We start from the raw sequence: 16,478 nt of genomic DNA, 5'->3' as shown, positions 1-16,478 counted from the left end.
CAACCATTTTTCTTTAATTAAAAAAAATTATGAAATATTTTTTTTTAAAAAAAATAATCATTATAAGAATTTGAACCCATTAAAATTTGGAATATAAATTATGAAACGAAAATTTGAGATAGATAAGGGATGATACATCTCAAATTTTTATGAAAGTTAAAATCTAAAGCTCCATCAAATAACTTTTGCACGTTAGAACAATTTTAAAAGTGATTATGGGTTCTGGGTAGATTAATAAATAAGTTATTTTACCAAACAACGTAGGCAGTTAAGATTCTCCTAAAATAGCTTTTTAGGATTTCAAAAATAAATCCTAAATGGGTTTGAAAACTATTGTAAAGAAACCAAAAAAAAATAGCATAATTTTCAAAGGAGTATTTTTTTAAAATGACAAAACTGCTAAAAATATTTTCAAATATAACAAAATGTCATTGTCTATTATCATAGTGATAGACACTAAAATAGACATCTATCAACATCAATGACCGACACTAATAGATATTTATCAGTATCTTTTACTTATATACGATGACATTTTACTATATTTATAAATAAGTTGATTCATTTTCTTATATTTGAAAACAACCCATTTTGAAAACCAAATTGTTATTAAACTAGCCATTTTAAGTTTCTTTTTTAAAACAAAAAAGTACTAGGTTTATTGGTTGATTTGTAGACATTATTTTGAATAAGTTTAAATAAATTTAAAAAAAGTTTTAGGTAAAAAAGAATTTATATATGCCTCTTAAAGTTATACATTATGATCACAATTATCACATGGTTCATATCTTTAAATATATAAATTTTTCTTTTTCTTTTTCTTTTGGATAAACATAACTTTTTTTTCTTTCTTCCTCTTTTCTCTTTGACTAGAATATAACATTACAAAACTACAAAATATATAAGATAGTGATTAAAACTTTCTACCTATAAAAAAGAATCGATACCTTAATCAATTGAAATATGTTTGGATGAAGAAATTTTTAAATTTATTTATTTGACTCTTAAGCTATGGATGCAACCTCCATATATAATGAATAAATATTAGAAGAAAAATGATTAAATTAAGAAAGCACCTTTTGACTTTGACAAGTAATAGAATAATAGAATAGAAGGATTTGGTTGGCATTTCAATGCAACTTTTTCTTTAACTTAAGGGCCAAACCTATTAGGAAAAGAGGCAATTCTCATAATGGATTATGGAAAGAGCTGCAAGCAAAGGACCAAAATCATTTGGAATTACTTCCACATTACATATTCATATTTTCATATACAATAAAAAGTACTTTTCTTTTCCATCTCCCACTCTCTCTAAGATTTATTTATTTATTTATTTTTGTTGTGATCTTTTACGTTCTTAACATTTTGCACTTACATGATTTTAATATTTTCTCTCTAAAAAATGAGCTCAATGTAAAATAGGAAAATAAACCAACTTATTTATAAATACAACAAAATATCATTGTCTACCGTGTGATAGATACTGATAGACATCAAATGATTCTCATAATTAAAAGTGTGTTTGGAATGCATTTTCAAGTGTTTAATTTAAATAGTAAGTCATTTTGAAAAAATTGGCGTTTTTGGCAACAACTCAAAACAGCTTTTGAAATGTATTTCCAACCACTTTTGTCAAAAGTGTTTAAATAAAAATAAGTTTTTTTTGAAAAACACTTCTTTTCAAGTCAATCCAAATGGATCCCAATATTGATAGATGTCAATCGGTGTTTGTGACTAATAAACAGTGACATTTTGTTGTATTTAAAAATATTTTTGGTAATTGATCATTTGAAAATAATAACTCATAAAATAATGAGACTAAGAAACAATTTTATTAATTAAGCAAAATTAAAATGTAATATAAGAATGTCTTTTTTTTTTTAAGAATGTACTTAACTGTCTTTTCCTTTTTAGATTAAGGGATTTGAACCTCTTACTTTTAGTGACATAAGTAATTGTTTCAAATTTCATATACACTTTTAAAAAAATTGGGTGGAAGCACGGGGATTTCATTAAACTTAAACCATTAACATATTTGTATACTAAGAGTACATTTACACTGAACATAACTTAATTGATTAAAACGTATCCTTGTTTAAAAGATTAGAAATTTGAATTCTGCATGTTTAAACTATAACAAAAAGTATATATATAAAATAAAAAGTATATCAATATAAAATTGCTAACAAAGTAGTTAAATTGAACACAATTCAAATAATCTACTCTTAATGTTCCCTTTATAGATTATAAAATTGTTTTTTCCCCCACATATTTACAATGCAATATTCTATTTTGAGAATTTATTATGAGAGTCCAATTATTATAATTTGAAGATAAGGGGGGAAAGTATTAAAAAAAAAAATAGAAAAATTGGTTTACCCAACTTTGGGAATTGCAACGACATGTTAACGAAAGCAAGGAAGAACCCAACTTTATTCAAAAGTCAATTGAAAAAGGAGAAAAAGGAAAATAAAAATAAAAAAATAAACATTAAAAACAAAATTGAAAAATATGAGGAATGAAGCTTCTGGCGCCGCAAGATTTAAAACAGGAAATTAAAAGGGGAATTATGCTTATAATGATAAATCCGTAATTCTTCCTTTTTCCCTTTTTTTTATTAAATAAATAAATGGTGAAGATTATCATTAAATTACAAAATTAGTCAATAAATTTAAGTGTGTGATTATTAAAAAGTATTTTGTTGTGTTTAATAGATATTTGAATTTTAAATATATTTAATAGTTCTCTTACCATTTAGTTTTGTGTATAATAAATCATAGACATACTCAAATTAAAAAGATGAATTGACAAAAAAGATTTAAAAAATTTTAATTTTTGTCTTATAAGACTCTAAAACTTCGTTTGATAACCATTTGGTTTGTTTGGATTTTTGGATTTTAAAAATTAAATTTATAAAATTTTAATTGATTTCTTGTTTTGTTATACATTTTAGAAATATTTAATAAAACCACGCCCAGTTTTTGAAAACTAAAGAAGTGTTTAAAAAAAACTTTGTTTTAGTTTCTGAAGGTTAGCTAAGAATTCAAATGTTTAATTCGGAATTATGACAATTGTACTGGTAAAGAAGTGTTAAGAATAATCACAAGTTTTTAAAAAACTAAATGGTTAACAGATGAGCCTTAAAGCTTTACGTCTTGTACTTTATACATCAATTAGTTTGAATAAATGTTGAATAAGTTGAGAACTTTTATGAAATCGACAAATAAATAACACATAAAACGTAAAAAATAGAGAATCAACAAACAAATTTACATGATTCACTAATAGCGTGTTAAGCTACGTTCAAGGAACAAAGGGAGAAAAATTTTATTAGAGAGAATGATATATAATTACATAATGAAGGTCTAAAAGTTTAGAAAGTTTATATAGTACAGTTCTTTAAACGATAAGGTTACAGAGTCAATAACATAAATATGACAAATGCATCCTATACTTAGTTTTTCAAAGTACTAGATAATAGATTTAAGGCATTCAAAAAAAATTATTAAAACAAAAATGAAAGTTTGAGAACTTATTAGATATTTTAAAGATACAGACACAAAGTGAAAGTTCATTCCTCATTCCTTATTTGATAATCATTAGGCTTTTAATTTATGATTTTCGAAAATTAAGTTTATAGATATTATTTTTACCCACTACTTTCAAACCATGTTTTTAAAATCATATCTAGTTTTGAAAACTATATATATTGTTAAAAAAAAAAATTCTTGTTGGATTTTTTTTCAAGAATTCAAATACTTATTAAAGAAAGATGAAGTGCTTGTTTGGAGTAATTTTTAAGTTACTTAAAAATGTTTTATAAATCCTTGGGAGTTGGGAGGAGTGAAGTTGTTGACTCCACTCATTATTTGGTTAAAAATAATTTGTGAACGACTTAAAAAACATTCCATTCATGATTTATTAATTTCTTACATTGTGCATCTCACAACTAATCAACTCACTTCTTGCCTTAAACACTTCCTTAAAAACTCGTTTCAAAGAAAAAATATATATATAAATCAAACAATTATAAATTTCAGTAATTAAAATTGCAATTTAATAAAAAACAGTTTAATAATGTTGGGGCCATCCTAACTTTACCGCGCCTAGTATGTTGGCCGTGCAATGAGGTGATTGGTGATTTCTCAAAACCTTGTAAATTCTATATTAAAAAAAAATTTAGTACTGCTCACATTTATAAATTTTAATAGATTCTATTTTAACGTTTGTAGGCTCTACTGCATTTTGAAAAGCATGTTGATGTGGGCGACAATAAATTGATAAAGTATGAAAATTTTTCCATAATTTTCTATATGACAGCTCCCTCCATTCGTTGTGTGCTACGTCAGTATGCTTTTAAGAATATTGTAAAAGTACACTAGTTTATGAATGCAAATTTATGGTGTGAATAAGGGTGTTCGTGGGTTAGGTTGGGTTGGGTTGAAACACATTTTAGATCTAATTCAATTGTTTGAGTTGTGAGTTTCTTCAATCCAAATAATCTTTATTGAATAATGAACTCAACCCAACCCAACCATGAAACATATGAATTGTGTTGGTTTGGATTACTTAGGTCATTTATTTAAATTATTTTTCTAAAAAGAAGCAAAATTTTATATACAAAACAATTATTTAATAATTTTTATGTATTGAATTAAGGTTAATAACTTAATTTCAATTTATATTACGAAAATTTTACTTATTACTAAATAATTATTTTTAGAAGTTGTTGAGTGATAAATTATCACAAAACGCATAAAATTAAAATAAATTAAAATATAAATTTTAAAATTAATAATAGATTTGAGTTGGTTTAAATTATTATAAATGAATTCATGAACTAATTTAATTCATAAAAATTTTATTTATTTAAACTTAACTCAATTCAATTCAAATAAATTGATAATCTAACATAAACCACAGTTTAAATCGAGTTAATAGAATTTTTCGGATTAAAGGGTGGGAAAGTAATGAGAATTTTTCGCCACTTATGTGTTTTCTCCCCTAGGAGGCTCTGTTTGTCTAATCGTCGATCTTCCGCCACGTGTCGATTTCTCACTCGTTTCAAGTTCTCCCCTTCCCGCTCCTTATAAAATCCACTCAACTTATGGCCGCTTTTCCTTTATTATTATCGAAATCAAACACCATATTTTAAAAAATTAAATTAAAGGCTAATAATTCGTACTTTGAAAATTAATAATAAATACAAATTAAGCCGTATGAGTCGATATATTTTTTTATTTAGACTCTATTTAATTTTATAATTTTCAAGAGTTTAGATTATCTAACATTATTTATAAAATATAGAAAATTACTTTAAATAAAAAAATTATTAAAAATATTTATAAATAATATAAAATATCACCGTCAATTTACGATACACCGCGATAGACTACTATTTGTATCTATCATGACATAGATAGACAGAGATAATCGTCTATCGCAAATAGATAATAAAATCTTGTTATATTTATAAATATCTTGGCTTAATAAAAAATGAGTCAACTTATTTATTTACAAACCCTAATAGATGCTAGCAGTATTTTTATAGACGTTATCTATCGTTGTCTATCATTGATGGAGAATGATATTTTACTATATTTGAAAATATTTATAACAATTTTACCATTCAAAACGATTATCCTATATTTTACTGGTTTGAAATTTTTCTTTCTAAATCCTCACATGATGAAGCATATTTGCCAAATAGAAAACATTAGCTCGATACCAAGTATAAAAAAAAATGTGTCAATTTTTTTTATTACAAATGTGTAAGATTTTGATTAACCATAAAGACTACTAAAAATTCCTGTAACTATAGGAGTCAATTTGAACTATACTCAACCTATAAACTATAGTCAATTTGAATTATAACTATAAAGATTATTATTATTTTTTTTCCGTTTGCCAAACTTAAAATTAGTTAATTAATTAGTTATTTAAAATTGGAAAAGGTTACAATTTCACTTTCAATATAGTTTAATTCTTCTAAAGTTACAAATGCATTTCTTTCTTAAAAAAAAAGGTTACAAATTCATTATAATTAGACTCTACGGTTATCGTTTTATTGTTTTATTGTGACAATCGTATAGATTTAAGCATTAAAGTAGTTTAATTTAAAATTTAATTAGAATAATATTTTAAAAGATTGACTTGTACATTTTTTTAATGGAGTTATAAAAACGTAGTTCAATGGTAACTTGCGCAAATCCTAGAAAATTATTGCTCAAAGAAAAGTTAGGATGTAATATTAGTAACAATCGGGATAATTTATGACTAGTTTTGAGTCCTTATTTTTTTATACTATTATAAATCTAACTTTCATAATCATTTTACATTGGTCCTCATACTTTTAAATATTTAAATTTTTTCTATTGAACGTTTGTAGTTATACTCTTTGGTCTTTAAATTTTCAACAAAATATTTATACATAATATCATCAAAGTCCACATAGTCAACTACATATAGTTTCACTCACTTTATTGTAAATATCTATTGATGACGTGGATGAACAAAATGGCATATCTATATCCGTTTTCAATCAAATAATTTACACGAAAAATAAAAATTAACTGAAAGAAGTAGGATCATTTTATATATATACACTACAATCAATGACTATCACAAAATTGAAATATACATTTATTTTAGAGGAAATTTGAACAAATAACAAAATTAACATAATTGTATAAGTCAATCTAGATACACATTCCATTATATTTTATTTTAAAATAATAATTTCGTGTGAAACATATAATTGTATCAATTAACCTACTAAATTTTTTATCAGTGAATTAATTTAGGCTCTTAAATAATTTTTTTTTTAAATTGTCTATTTTATACCATCGACATTTGAAGAAGTTTACATACATTTGAGAATTAATGTTTTGATGATTTTCAAAGATAATAATATTAATAAATTGTCTAAATTGATTGACTTTTGAAAAATTTGGAGTTTAATTGACTGTTAAGTTTCACACGATATTGGTCCCACGATATTTGGAAGAGGGGAAACTAACTTTTAAGTCCCATGTTTTAAAAAATAAGTATATTTCGTTCCTGAATTTTCAAAAAATACTTTTTTAGTCCCATATTTTCTTTTAATAATAAATGCATTTAGTTATTGAGTATTCAAAATGTACGTTTTAATTCCTAAATTTTGAAGAATATGTTTAAAAGGTATTTGAAACACTTTTTTTAAAAAAATTTATTATTTTAGATAATTATGATATTTTGAATGAGAAAAATAATTTGAAAGAGAATAGATAAATTTTTTAATTATAATAATAAGTAGTGTAGGACCTATAAACCTATTTTTAAAGACTCGCCCAATAACTAAAAAAAAAAGATATGTTTTGAAAATTTAAGGAGATAAGATATAAATTTTAAAAAATTAAAGGACTAAAAGTGTAAATTTTAGAAACTCATGGACTAACCTTCAAAATTGGAAGACTAAAATGGTAGTTTTGCCTCGTTACTTTGCTTCTTATTGTTTGGAAGGAATTGTTAAAGATTCGAAGAAGACGCCAATTCATTACCATTGAAAAAGACAGCGTTGGCGTTGGATGTATAAATTCACGATCCCTTCTTCTCTTCTCCACAAAATTCATTTCTTCTTCTTTCTCAGCCATGGACTGGACCAGAGGCCCCGCCGTCGGCCGCGGCTCCTCCGCCACCGTCTATTTGGCCACAGCCTCCTCCTCCGGCCACCAATTCGCTGTCAAATCCACCGACCTCTCTTCATCGGCCCTATTGCAGAAGGAACACGCTCTTCTCTCCAATTTCAGCTCCCCATACCTAATCAAGTGCCTAGGTTTCGATATCGAAACTGAAGCCTTTAATCCGCCTGTGTTCAATCTGTTCATGGAGTATTTGCCGGAGGGGACGTTATGGGATGCGATTCAGAGCAACGGCGGCCGGATGGAGGAATCGACGATCGGAGTATTTTCGCGTCAGATTCTCAAGGGATTGGAGTACCTTCATGCTAATGGATTGGCACATTGCGATATCAAGAGCCGGAATCTGTTACTGAGTGGTGAGGGTTTGAAAATCGCCGATCTAGGTTGTGCGAAATTTGTCGAGGGAATTTCCGGTAACAGAATTGGGACTTTTTCTGGTTCGCCGGCGTTCATGGCGCCGGAAGTTGCGAGAGGTGAAGAACAGGGGTTTCCGGCGGATGTTTGGGCTTTTGGATGTACAATCATTGAAATGGCTACTGGCGATCATCCATGGCCGGAGATGGAGGATCCGATCTCGGCGTTGTATCGGATTGGATTTTCCGACGAGTTACCGGAGATTCCGCGGTGGTTGTCGAAGAGTGCGAGGGATTTTGTCGCCAAGTGTTTGATAAAAGACCCGAAAGAAAGATGGACTGTGAAACAGCTTCTTGAGCATCCGTTTCTTCAGGGATTTGATTCTGAATCGGAGATTGAATGCTGGAGGATGAAAACGATGAGGAATTCTTCTCCGAGCTGTGTTTTAGATCAGAGCTTTTGGGATTCAATGGAGGATTTGGAGACTCCATTGAAGGTGACCCATCGAGGTTCTTTGGCGGATGGTCCGGCTGAGAGGATTAGAAGTTTGACTGGTAATTTGTCTTCTGATTGGGATTTGGAATGGGATGATCGAGATTGGGTTTTGATCAGAAACAATGGCGTCGGCGGCGGAAGCCATGGAAATGGATCTGTGAGCTCGGATTCTTCTGTTACAGTTGAAGAAGAAGAAGAAGAAGAAGAAGAAGAAGAAATTTTGAACTTAGAATTTGAAGAAAATTCTGTATTGTTCAGTTTAGTTAATGATGATTTTAGTATTGTGAACAGTAGGAATGCAGAATTAGAAATGGAAATTAAGAGTGATTTTATGTTGGAAACTGTGAGATTTGGAGTTAAAAAGTATTGTTCTTCTTCTTCATTAATCCAAATTCATCTCTTATTCCCTCTTCTTCTTCCACTGTTAATTTTTCAAATTTTGACAAATCTCATTGCCTTGTTCAAGAATTATAGTTTGATGAAAGAAAAAGTGTATGTAAATTCATTAAAAGAAAATAATAACAAAAATATTCCAGTTTCACCATCATAACTACATTTAAATCTTTCAGATACGGTAAAACTATTATGCTACTAGTATTTACTTCACATTTATTTTTTAAAGTATTCTTTCTTAACTATTTGTTTTTTATTCTTTGTGTTTGAAAATTAAGCTCGTGAACACTACTCGGATCCAAATGTTCTAGGTTTTATAATCAATTTTCTACTTATATTTTTTAAATCCCAGCCAAATTTTAAAGTACAGTTTGATAAACATTTGGTTTTTTATTTTTTGAATTAAGCTACAAACACCTATTCCATCTCTAATTTTCTTATTTTGTTATCTATTTTCTATCCATGTTTTTAAAAACTGAGCCAAAATTCGAAAACTAAGGTCCCGTTTGGTAACCATTTGAGTTTTAAAAATTAAGCCTATAAACACTATTTCCACCTCTAAATTTCTTCTTTTATTATCTACTTTTCACCACTGGTTTAAAGAATAAGTTAAAATTTTTTAAAACTAAAAAAGTAACATTTAAATTTTTTTTTTTGTTTTTGGAATTTGGTTAAGAATTCAATTATGGTAAATCATGATAAGAAATAGGGAGAAAAGAAGCTGAATTTTCAAAGTCAAGAACACAAAAACGAAATAGTTACCAAACACGGTCTAAAAAATGTAGTTTTTGTTTTTATCTTTTGGCTAAGATTTCAACTCTTATACTTAAGAACAAGACAAACTTTAGTAAGGAAATAAGAGAATATAGACTTGATTTTTGAAAACCAAAAACGAAAAACAAAATGGTTATCAAAGAGAGTCCAAAATGGTTTTTCTTTTTTAATTTAACCAAAAATTCAAATATTTCATTAAAATATGTGAAACACATCATAGAAAAAAATTGAAAATAATTGAAAGGTAACATTCAAGGATTGAAAAGTAAGACCACCTAAATTTGTTCACTCTCTAACCATGGAATGATTGATGAGAATAAACTCCTTAGAATTTATATTGAAAATATGAGTTTTGGATGCATCGTTAGGTATGATCATTTAAGGTAACTTTAGCTACTTGACACAATCAAATCAAATGGGCTTGAGTTTCATTCCCTTTTTGACAAGGTAATCTTGTGATTAATTTTCCTTTTGGTTTAACGACTTATCTCTGGCGGTCTATTTCGAGATCACCTTTGGTGACTAACTACACGATTAACTTCAATGACCAACTTTGATAATCACTTCGACAATCAAATCATGTTTAACGGTCTTCTTTTATAATATTTGACATTAGTGCAAACCAACAAATTCATGTATAAAATATTTTTGCGAAAATGTAATTAAATACATGAGTTTTTTTTTTTAAAACAATTTTTATTAAAAGAATATTCAAATGAGAATTACTTTTTTTTAAAAAAAAAAAAAAACAATTTTTTCCTAATCAATCCAAACATGTTTTAGTATATAATTTGTTTCATGGGTCTCATCAAAGTTTAAAGCAAGAAAATGTATGTATATAAAAAACAAAGTTCATTCCTAAAATTGAACTAGAGAATAAGATAAGAAATTCCTCTAAAAATCTTTTACAATGACTTATGCATAGACCACGTTTACCAACCCATAATGCTAGACCAATCACTGATGGACTAAATGTAATGGGCCTAAATCGCAAACGTAATTAGATTGCTTTTGATCGCGTCTATTTAGAATTAGAACTTATCACATTTACTATTATCGATACTGCTTGATCCTAATGGTAACGACAATAGTAATGATAATGGTAAAGGTAACAATAAATGCGAAAGATTCATAATTCACATATTGTTATAGTAACAGTATCTATAACGGTAACGATAACAGTAAAGACAATATGTCTCACATAATTTTCAAATGCAATCAGATTGAGCACTTTTGGTTCCTCAATCAGATTGCGCATTTTAATTACAAAATTGGAGGTAGGCCCCATAGTTCATTACAATTATGGAACACAAGTAAGCAACAACAAACGTAATCAACTGGGACCCACTTTTTAGATTACCATTGATGGATTACATTTCACCTAGGATAAATTGGTCTTAATTCAATCCATATAATATAATAACTATTTTTTAGTATTGCAAATTTCTCCTTGGAAAAATGCTTGATCAACTTTTCTTCTTGAATTGATTTAAATGATAACCTATCATCATTTTTTTTTGGAATCGTATCTAAGTTGACAATTTTCTGGGGGTTAAATTACAAAATTGGTTTCTATAGTTTAGATAAAATTAGAATTTAGTTCCCATGGTTTTAAAATTTAGATTTAGTTTTTATGGTTTGATAAAACTTCATGAATGGTCCTCACGGCTTGATTAAGTCCTCATAAACAGTCCCTACTGTAGGGAGTCTTTATAAGAGTTTTTATCAAACCATAGGGACTAGATTCTAATTATAAACCATTTGGACTAACTCTATTTTTTTTCGAACCATAGTGAGAAAATTTGAAATTTAACCCTTTATGTGTGTCATTGTGATGGTGACCTATACTTGGGAACTATCATTCCAAGATATACGTTTTACGCAATATTGTGAAGTTAGAGAATTAGTTGCTTTGTACCTCTCCAAATATGATTTTTTTTTTTTTTTTTTGCTTTTACTTAATTAATAATATGAATTTTTAATCTAATCTGTGCATATTCAGCAATAATATTGACACATCTAAAATGATCCAATTAAATGGATGGAGAATAGCATAACTTAAAATTCAACACATTTTTAAAAATTAGTGGAATAATATTTTTATTTCTATTTACAAATTATGATATTTAAGATACCAGTATTTGTATAATACAATACAAAATAATAATAAGAAGAAGAAGAAGAAAGAAAGAAAAAAGAAAGAAAAATCGTAGACCCTAAACGCATACCTAATAATTTTATGTTAATCAAATCAGTAATTCAAACACAAACCCTAAATCCAGGCTAAGATAATTTGTAACTCAAACACATACTTCCTATATGAACCTTGATCGGCCAAATGTGTATGAGTGATAAAAATGAGAATAAATATGACCTAAGTACAAGTATACATTATCGATAAAGTAATAAATCTTGAAGTATTCCAAGAGTTGAATCCCACAGTACTATTTATGCAATTAAATTTTTCTAAAAAAAGAGTTTTTCGATATATACCAAGTAGTAACCAATAAGATGAGTGATTTGTGTAATTTGCAAAAAAATAAAATAAGCAGAAGATGGAAGTAGGGATTTATAATCAATTTCAACCAAAAGAGAATTATGTCTTGAATCATTCAGTCGCATCATATCTGGACTGTGACTTAACATGGACACAAAAATCCTCCTATTTGATCTTGTGTCAAGTTCCTTTAGGAGCTCTAAGTAACCAATACCGATATTTCTATGGTTAGTTGGATCTTAGATTAATTTCATGCAATTTTCTTATCCTATGGTGTACCTTATTTCTAAGGCTACGTGATATGTCTATTTCTAGGTTCTTAGTCCCATATTCCTTTGTGAAATTAGTTTTTATCTTAATCTTCTTAACATTAAGACTCCACTAGCATGTTAAATTAAGTGATTAGTTTAATATAATAAGATATAACAATAAACTCAACAACAAAAAAAATAAAATGGAAAGGTTAAGGCAACATGATTCATTGGCATAGACTCAAGCCATAAGGTCTCAGGGTATCGACATAATTGAATCCCTTAGAAACTAGTCCACAATTAGATAAGAATGAAGAGACTTCATTAAATCCAATATCATGGGTTACAATGTAAAAAAACAAAAAAAATTATAAGAAAAATAAAAGAAAGATAACAAAGAACTAAAAGAATAAATATGGAAAAATAGTAAATAAGGCCTTTGAATGAAGCCAACAAACTAAATTGCTCTCTAGGATGGATTTGATCCTTTCTCAAGATGAATCCTACTCTACAACACGTTCCCACAGGTAGGGTTGACCTAAGAAGCCATCTCTTCAGAGAAACTTTCGTTCTTAAAGAGATTAAGGAATAATTTCGTAGGTTTTCTTCAAAGGAATGGTTGATGATGATCTAGGAGCCTTCCAACCTTTTATCTAGACCAAAGTGGTTGAGGTATGACCTAAAATTATGTTATGAATGTTTACCCAATATTTTAGGTGTTGAATAATAGTTTAGACCGAGAAAACAAAAACCAGAATGATTGGGCACGATTATGGAAAATTAAGATTTTTTTATGCAGCTGCCAACGCGAGCGCATTGTCCAGCCACATAAAGACATAATTTTGCAAAATAGTTAAAACCCTCGATAAAGACCCATAAAATCGGTCCAAAATAGCAAAAACATACTTTAGACAGTTCTAAGACATGTGCTTGTTCATGTTACCCAATTTAGGTCATCCATGGTCAAAATATCCCATAAAATACATTTTTACTATATATAAAAAAAAGTAATAAAATAGATGGTAAAAACATGCACTTTTTGACATCTATCACAGCCCCAATACACAAACTTTTTGAACCTAAACTAAAATAGTGTCCACAAACCGTATACATCCCAAACACAAACTATAATAACTCATATATTATAATAATCTCAAACGGTTATATTTAACTTTGTGCCCAAACTAACAACTTTGTTTGTTTTTAGAAAATGTGCATCTATGTTGTCTTTTATTAAACAATCACAATCAAAGGGTGTAATTGGCTTATTTTAAGTGTTTAATTTTGAAAAGAAAAAAAATTATTTTAAAAAGATTTGAGTGTTTACAACCACTCAAATTAGTTTTTTAAAAAAATGAGCTTGTGAAATAAGTTAGTTTAGGAGAAACACTTGAAATTAACAAATGAGTTTTGAGTCTTTAATGGTTAATCTCTCCCTAGTTTATATAATTCTTAAAGTTATCAAAATGCCCTCAATAGTCCTCTATCTCATTTCCATCTATGTTGTCGTGACTACCATTATCTTCGACCACATTCGACAACCACCACCAATAGAACTTCTCCAACAAAATTTTTAGGAACCATCTCCGACGACCCCACTAGCAACCAATACGGATAACTACCACCGACGAGCAACTCACGACCACCTTTGGCTATCATCGCCTTCAGCCAATTCAGACAACTACCTCTGACGACCACTACCGATTGCCATTTCCGACAACTACCACCGACCGTCACCTCCAACGATCAACTTTGATGACCACATTTTAAGTATTGAACAAATCAAACAAACTTATATATAAAAACACTTTTGCAAAAGAGTCGACGGTTTTTAACTAAAGTAAGTAAATGAAAAAAAAATTGGATAACATTTATTTTTTCTAAATCAATCCAAACATATTCTAAATGTTCATCCCTTGACTTACTGGTAGATGAAAATACTTTAAAAAATTAGAATAAAAACATTTATATAGAAGTCTAGAGTTAAAATGTCCTACAATAATTTATGGAAAAATTAACACGACATAAAATAACGCTCTCATTTTCGTATCTAAAATTTTTAATATTGTATTTTTTTTTTTTTACAACACTCCCTCACATTTATTCTATATTATCTTGCCAATTACTTTGTTATGTTTTTTTCCTTTTTGCTGGTGAACTTTTTTTTTTTAGGGGAAACAAGAAGAGGTCTAAATGCCACATTTACCACTAGACTACCTACTAGTATTGGTACTATATATATAAGCATAAAGTTGAGGGGAGCTCGAGCCCTCTAAACCTGTACCAAATCTACTGGTGATTTTGTTTGTTTGTTTTTGACTTTACACATTTTCGTATCTAAAATTTTTAATTTTGTATTTTTTTTTACAAGGTTTCCTCACATTTATTCTATGTTATCTTTCCAATTATTTTGTTGATGTTATGAAATTGAGGAGCACAACGGAGACAACGGATACAGAGAAAATATAATAAAAAAATATATATAATATAATAATAAAATAAAATAACTAAAATTATGAAAATTTAGTGAAAATTTGAAGTGGATTTCTCACCAATGTGTGTGATTTTAAGATCCACCAAACGCTACTATTTATAAGCAAAGTGACAAGTAAGATGTGGTCTTACATGGACACCAAACATGAAAACTACAAGCACACGAACAACATGAAGATTGACACGTGACTTTTAGGACAGTAAGCAATGGGCATATATTTATTTTTATAATATTTATTATACTCCACCTTAGATGCCCATATATATATATAATGTGTCTCGTTAAAACCTTACTAGGAAAAATCCAATGGAAAAAACCCCAATAAAGGAAAAAAAGTACATATTTCATAATAATATATACTCCTAAAAGAATACAATATATTTACTCCCTCTCATGAAAACATCACTTAAGATCTTTGAGTCGCCGCATTCCAATGTTATGCACCAATTTTACAAAAATTGCGGTTGATAATGCCTTTGTAAATAAGTCTGTCAGGTTATCTTTCGAACAAATTTATTGTATAGTGATGTCGTCATTTTCTTCAAGATCACGAGTATAGAAAAGCTTCGATGAAATATGCTTTGTTCAATCTCCTTTAATATATCCTCCTTTGATTTGGGCTATGCAAGCTGTGTTGTCTTTGTATAATATTGTTGGAATATTTTTATTAGAATACAAGCCACATGTTTTACAAATGTGCTGAGTCATTGATCTTAGTCATACACATTCTTGACTAGCCTCGTGAATTGTAAGAATTTCAACATGATTTGAGAAAGTGACCGTTATGGTCTGTTTCACCAATCGCCATGATATAGCAATTCCTCCACATGTAAATAGATAACCTGTTTAAGATCTAGCTTTGTGTGGATCAGATAAATATCCAGAATCTACATAACCAACTAGGTCAAAATTTGATTTATTTGAATAAAACAAACCCATACGGATTGTTCCTTGGAGATAACGAAGTATATGCTTAATTTTGTTCCAGTGTGTTCTTGTAAGAAAAGAACTATATCTAGCTAATAAATTTACTGAAAATGCAATATTTGGTCTTGTATTATTAGCAAGATACATAATTGTACCAATTGCATTAAGATATGGTACTTCAGGACCAAGAAGTTCTTCATTATCGTCTTGAGGTCAAAATATATCTTTCTTTATATCCAATGAATGGACTTCCATTAGAATATTAAATGGATGTGTTTTGTCCATATAATATTTCAAAATGTTTCTTGTATAAATTGACCAATGAATAAATATTCCATCTGCTCAATTTGCAAACCAAGGCAAAATTTTGTTTTCCCGAGATCTTTCTTCTCAAATTCTTTCTTAAGATATTCTATTGCCTTTAAAAGTTCTTTAGGAGTTCCAATTATATTCAAGTCATCAACATATACAATTATAATAGTAAATCTTGATTGTGATTTCTTTATAAAAATATACGGACATATTGGATTATTTTGATATCATTTTTTCAATAAATATGTACTCAGGCGATTGTACCACATCCGTCCAGATTGTTTCAATCCATATAGATATCT

At 28.3% G+C, this 16,478-nt stretch overlaps 1 protein-coding gene across 1 annotated transcript; it reads left to right on the top strand.

Annotated features, from left to right (window-relative positions):
- Nucleotides 1-7,492: 7,492 nt before the first annotated feature.
- MAPKKK16 (mitogen-activated protein kinase kinase kinase 16) lies at nucleotides 7,493-9,078 on the top strand. The gene has a single exon (XM_039040570.2). It carries the CDS (start codon nucleotides 7,630-7,632, stop codon nucleotides 9,076-9,078), a length of 1,449 nt encoding a protein of 482 aa, XP_038896498.2. The 5' UTR covers nucleotides 7,493-7,629.
- The last annotated feature ends 7,400 nt before the right edge of the window (nucleotides 9,079-16,478 follow it).

Source organism: Benincasa hispida, chromosome 9 (assembly GCF_027475165.1).
Source record: "Benincasa hispida cultivar pf3 chromosome 9, pf3_genome.v1.1, whole genome shotgun sequence".
In the NCBI taxonomy this organism is placed as follows: domain Eukaryota; kingdom Viridiplantae; phylum Streptophyta; class Magnoliopsida; order Cucurbitales; family Cucurbitaceae; genus Benincasa; species Benincasa hispida.
This window is presented reverse-complemented; position numbering and strand designations above follow the sequence as displayed.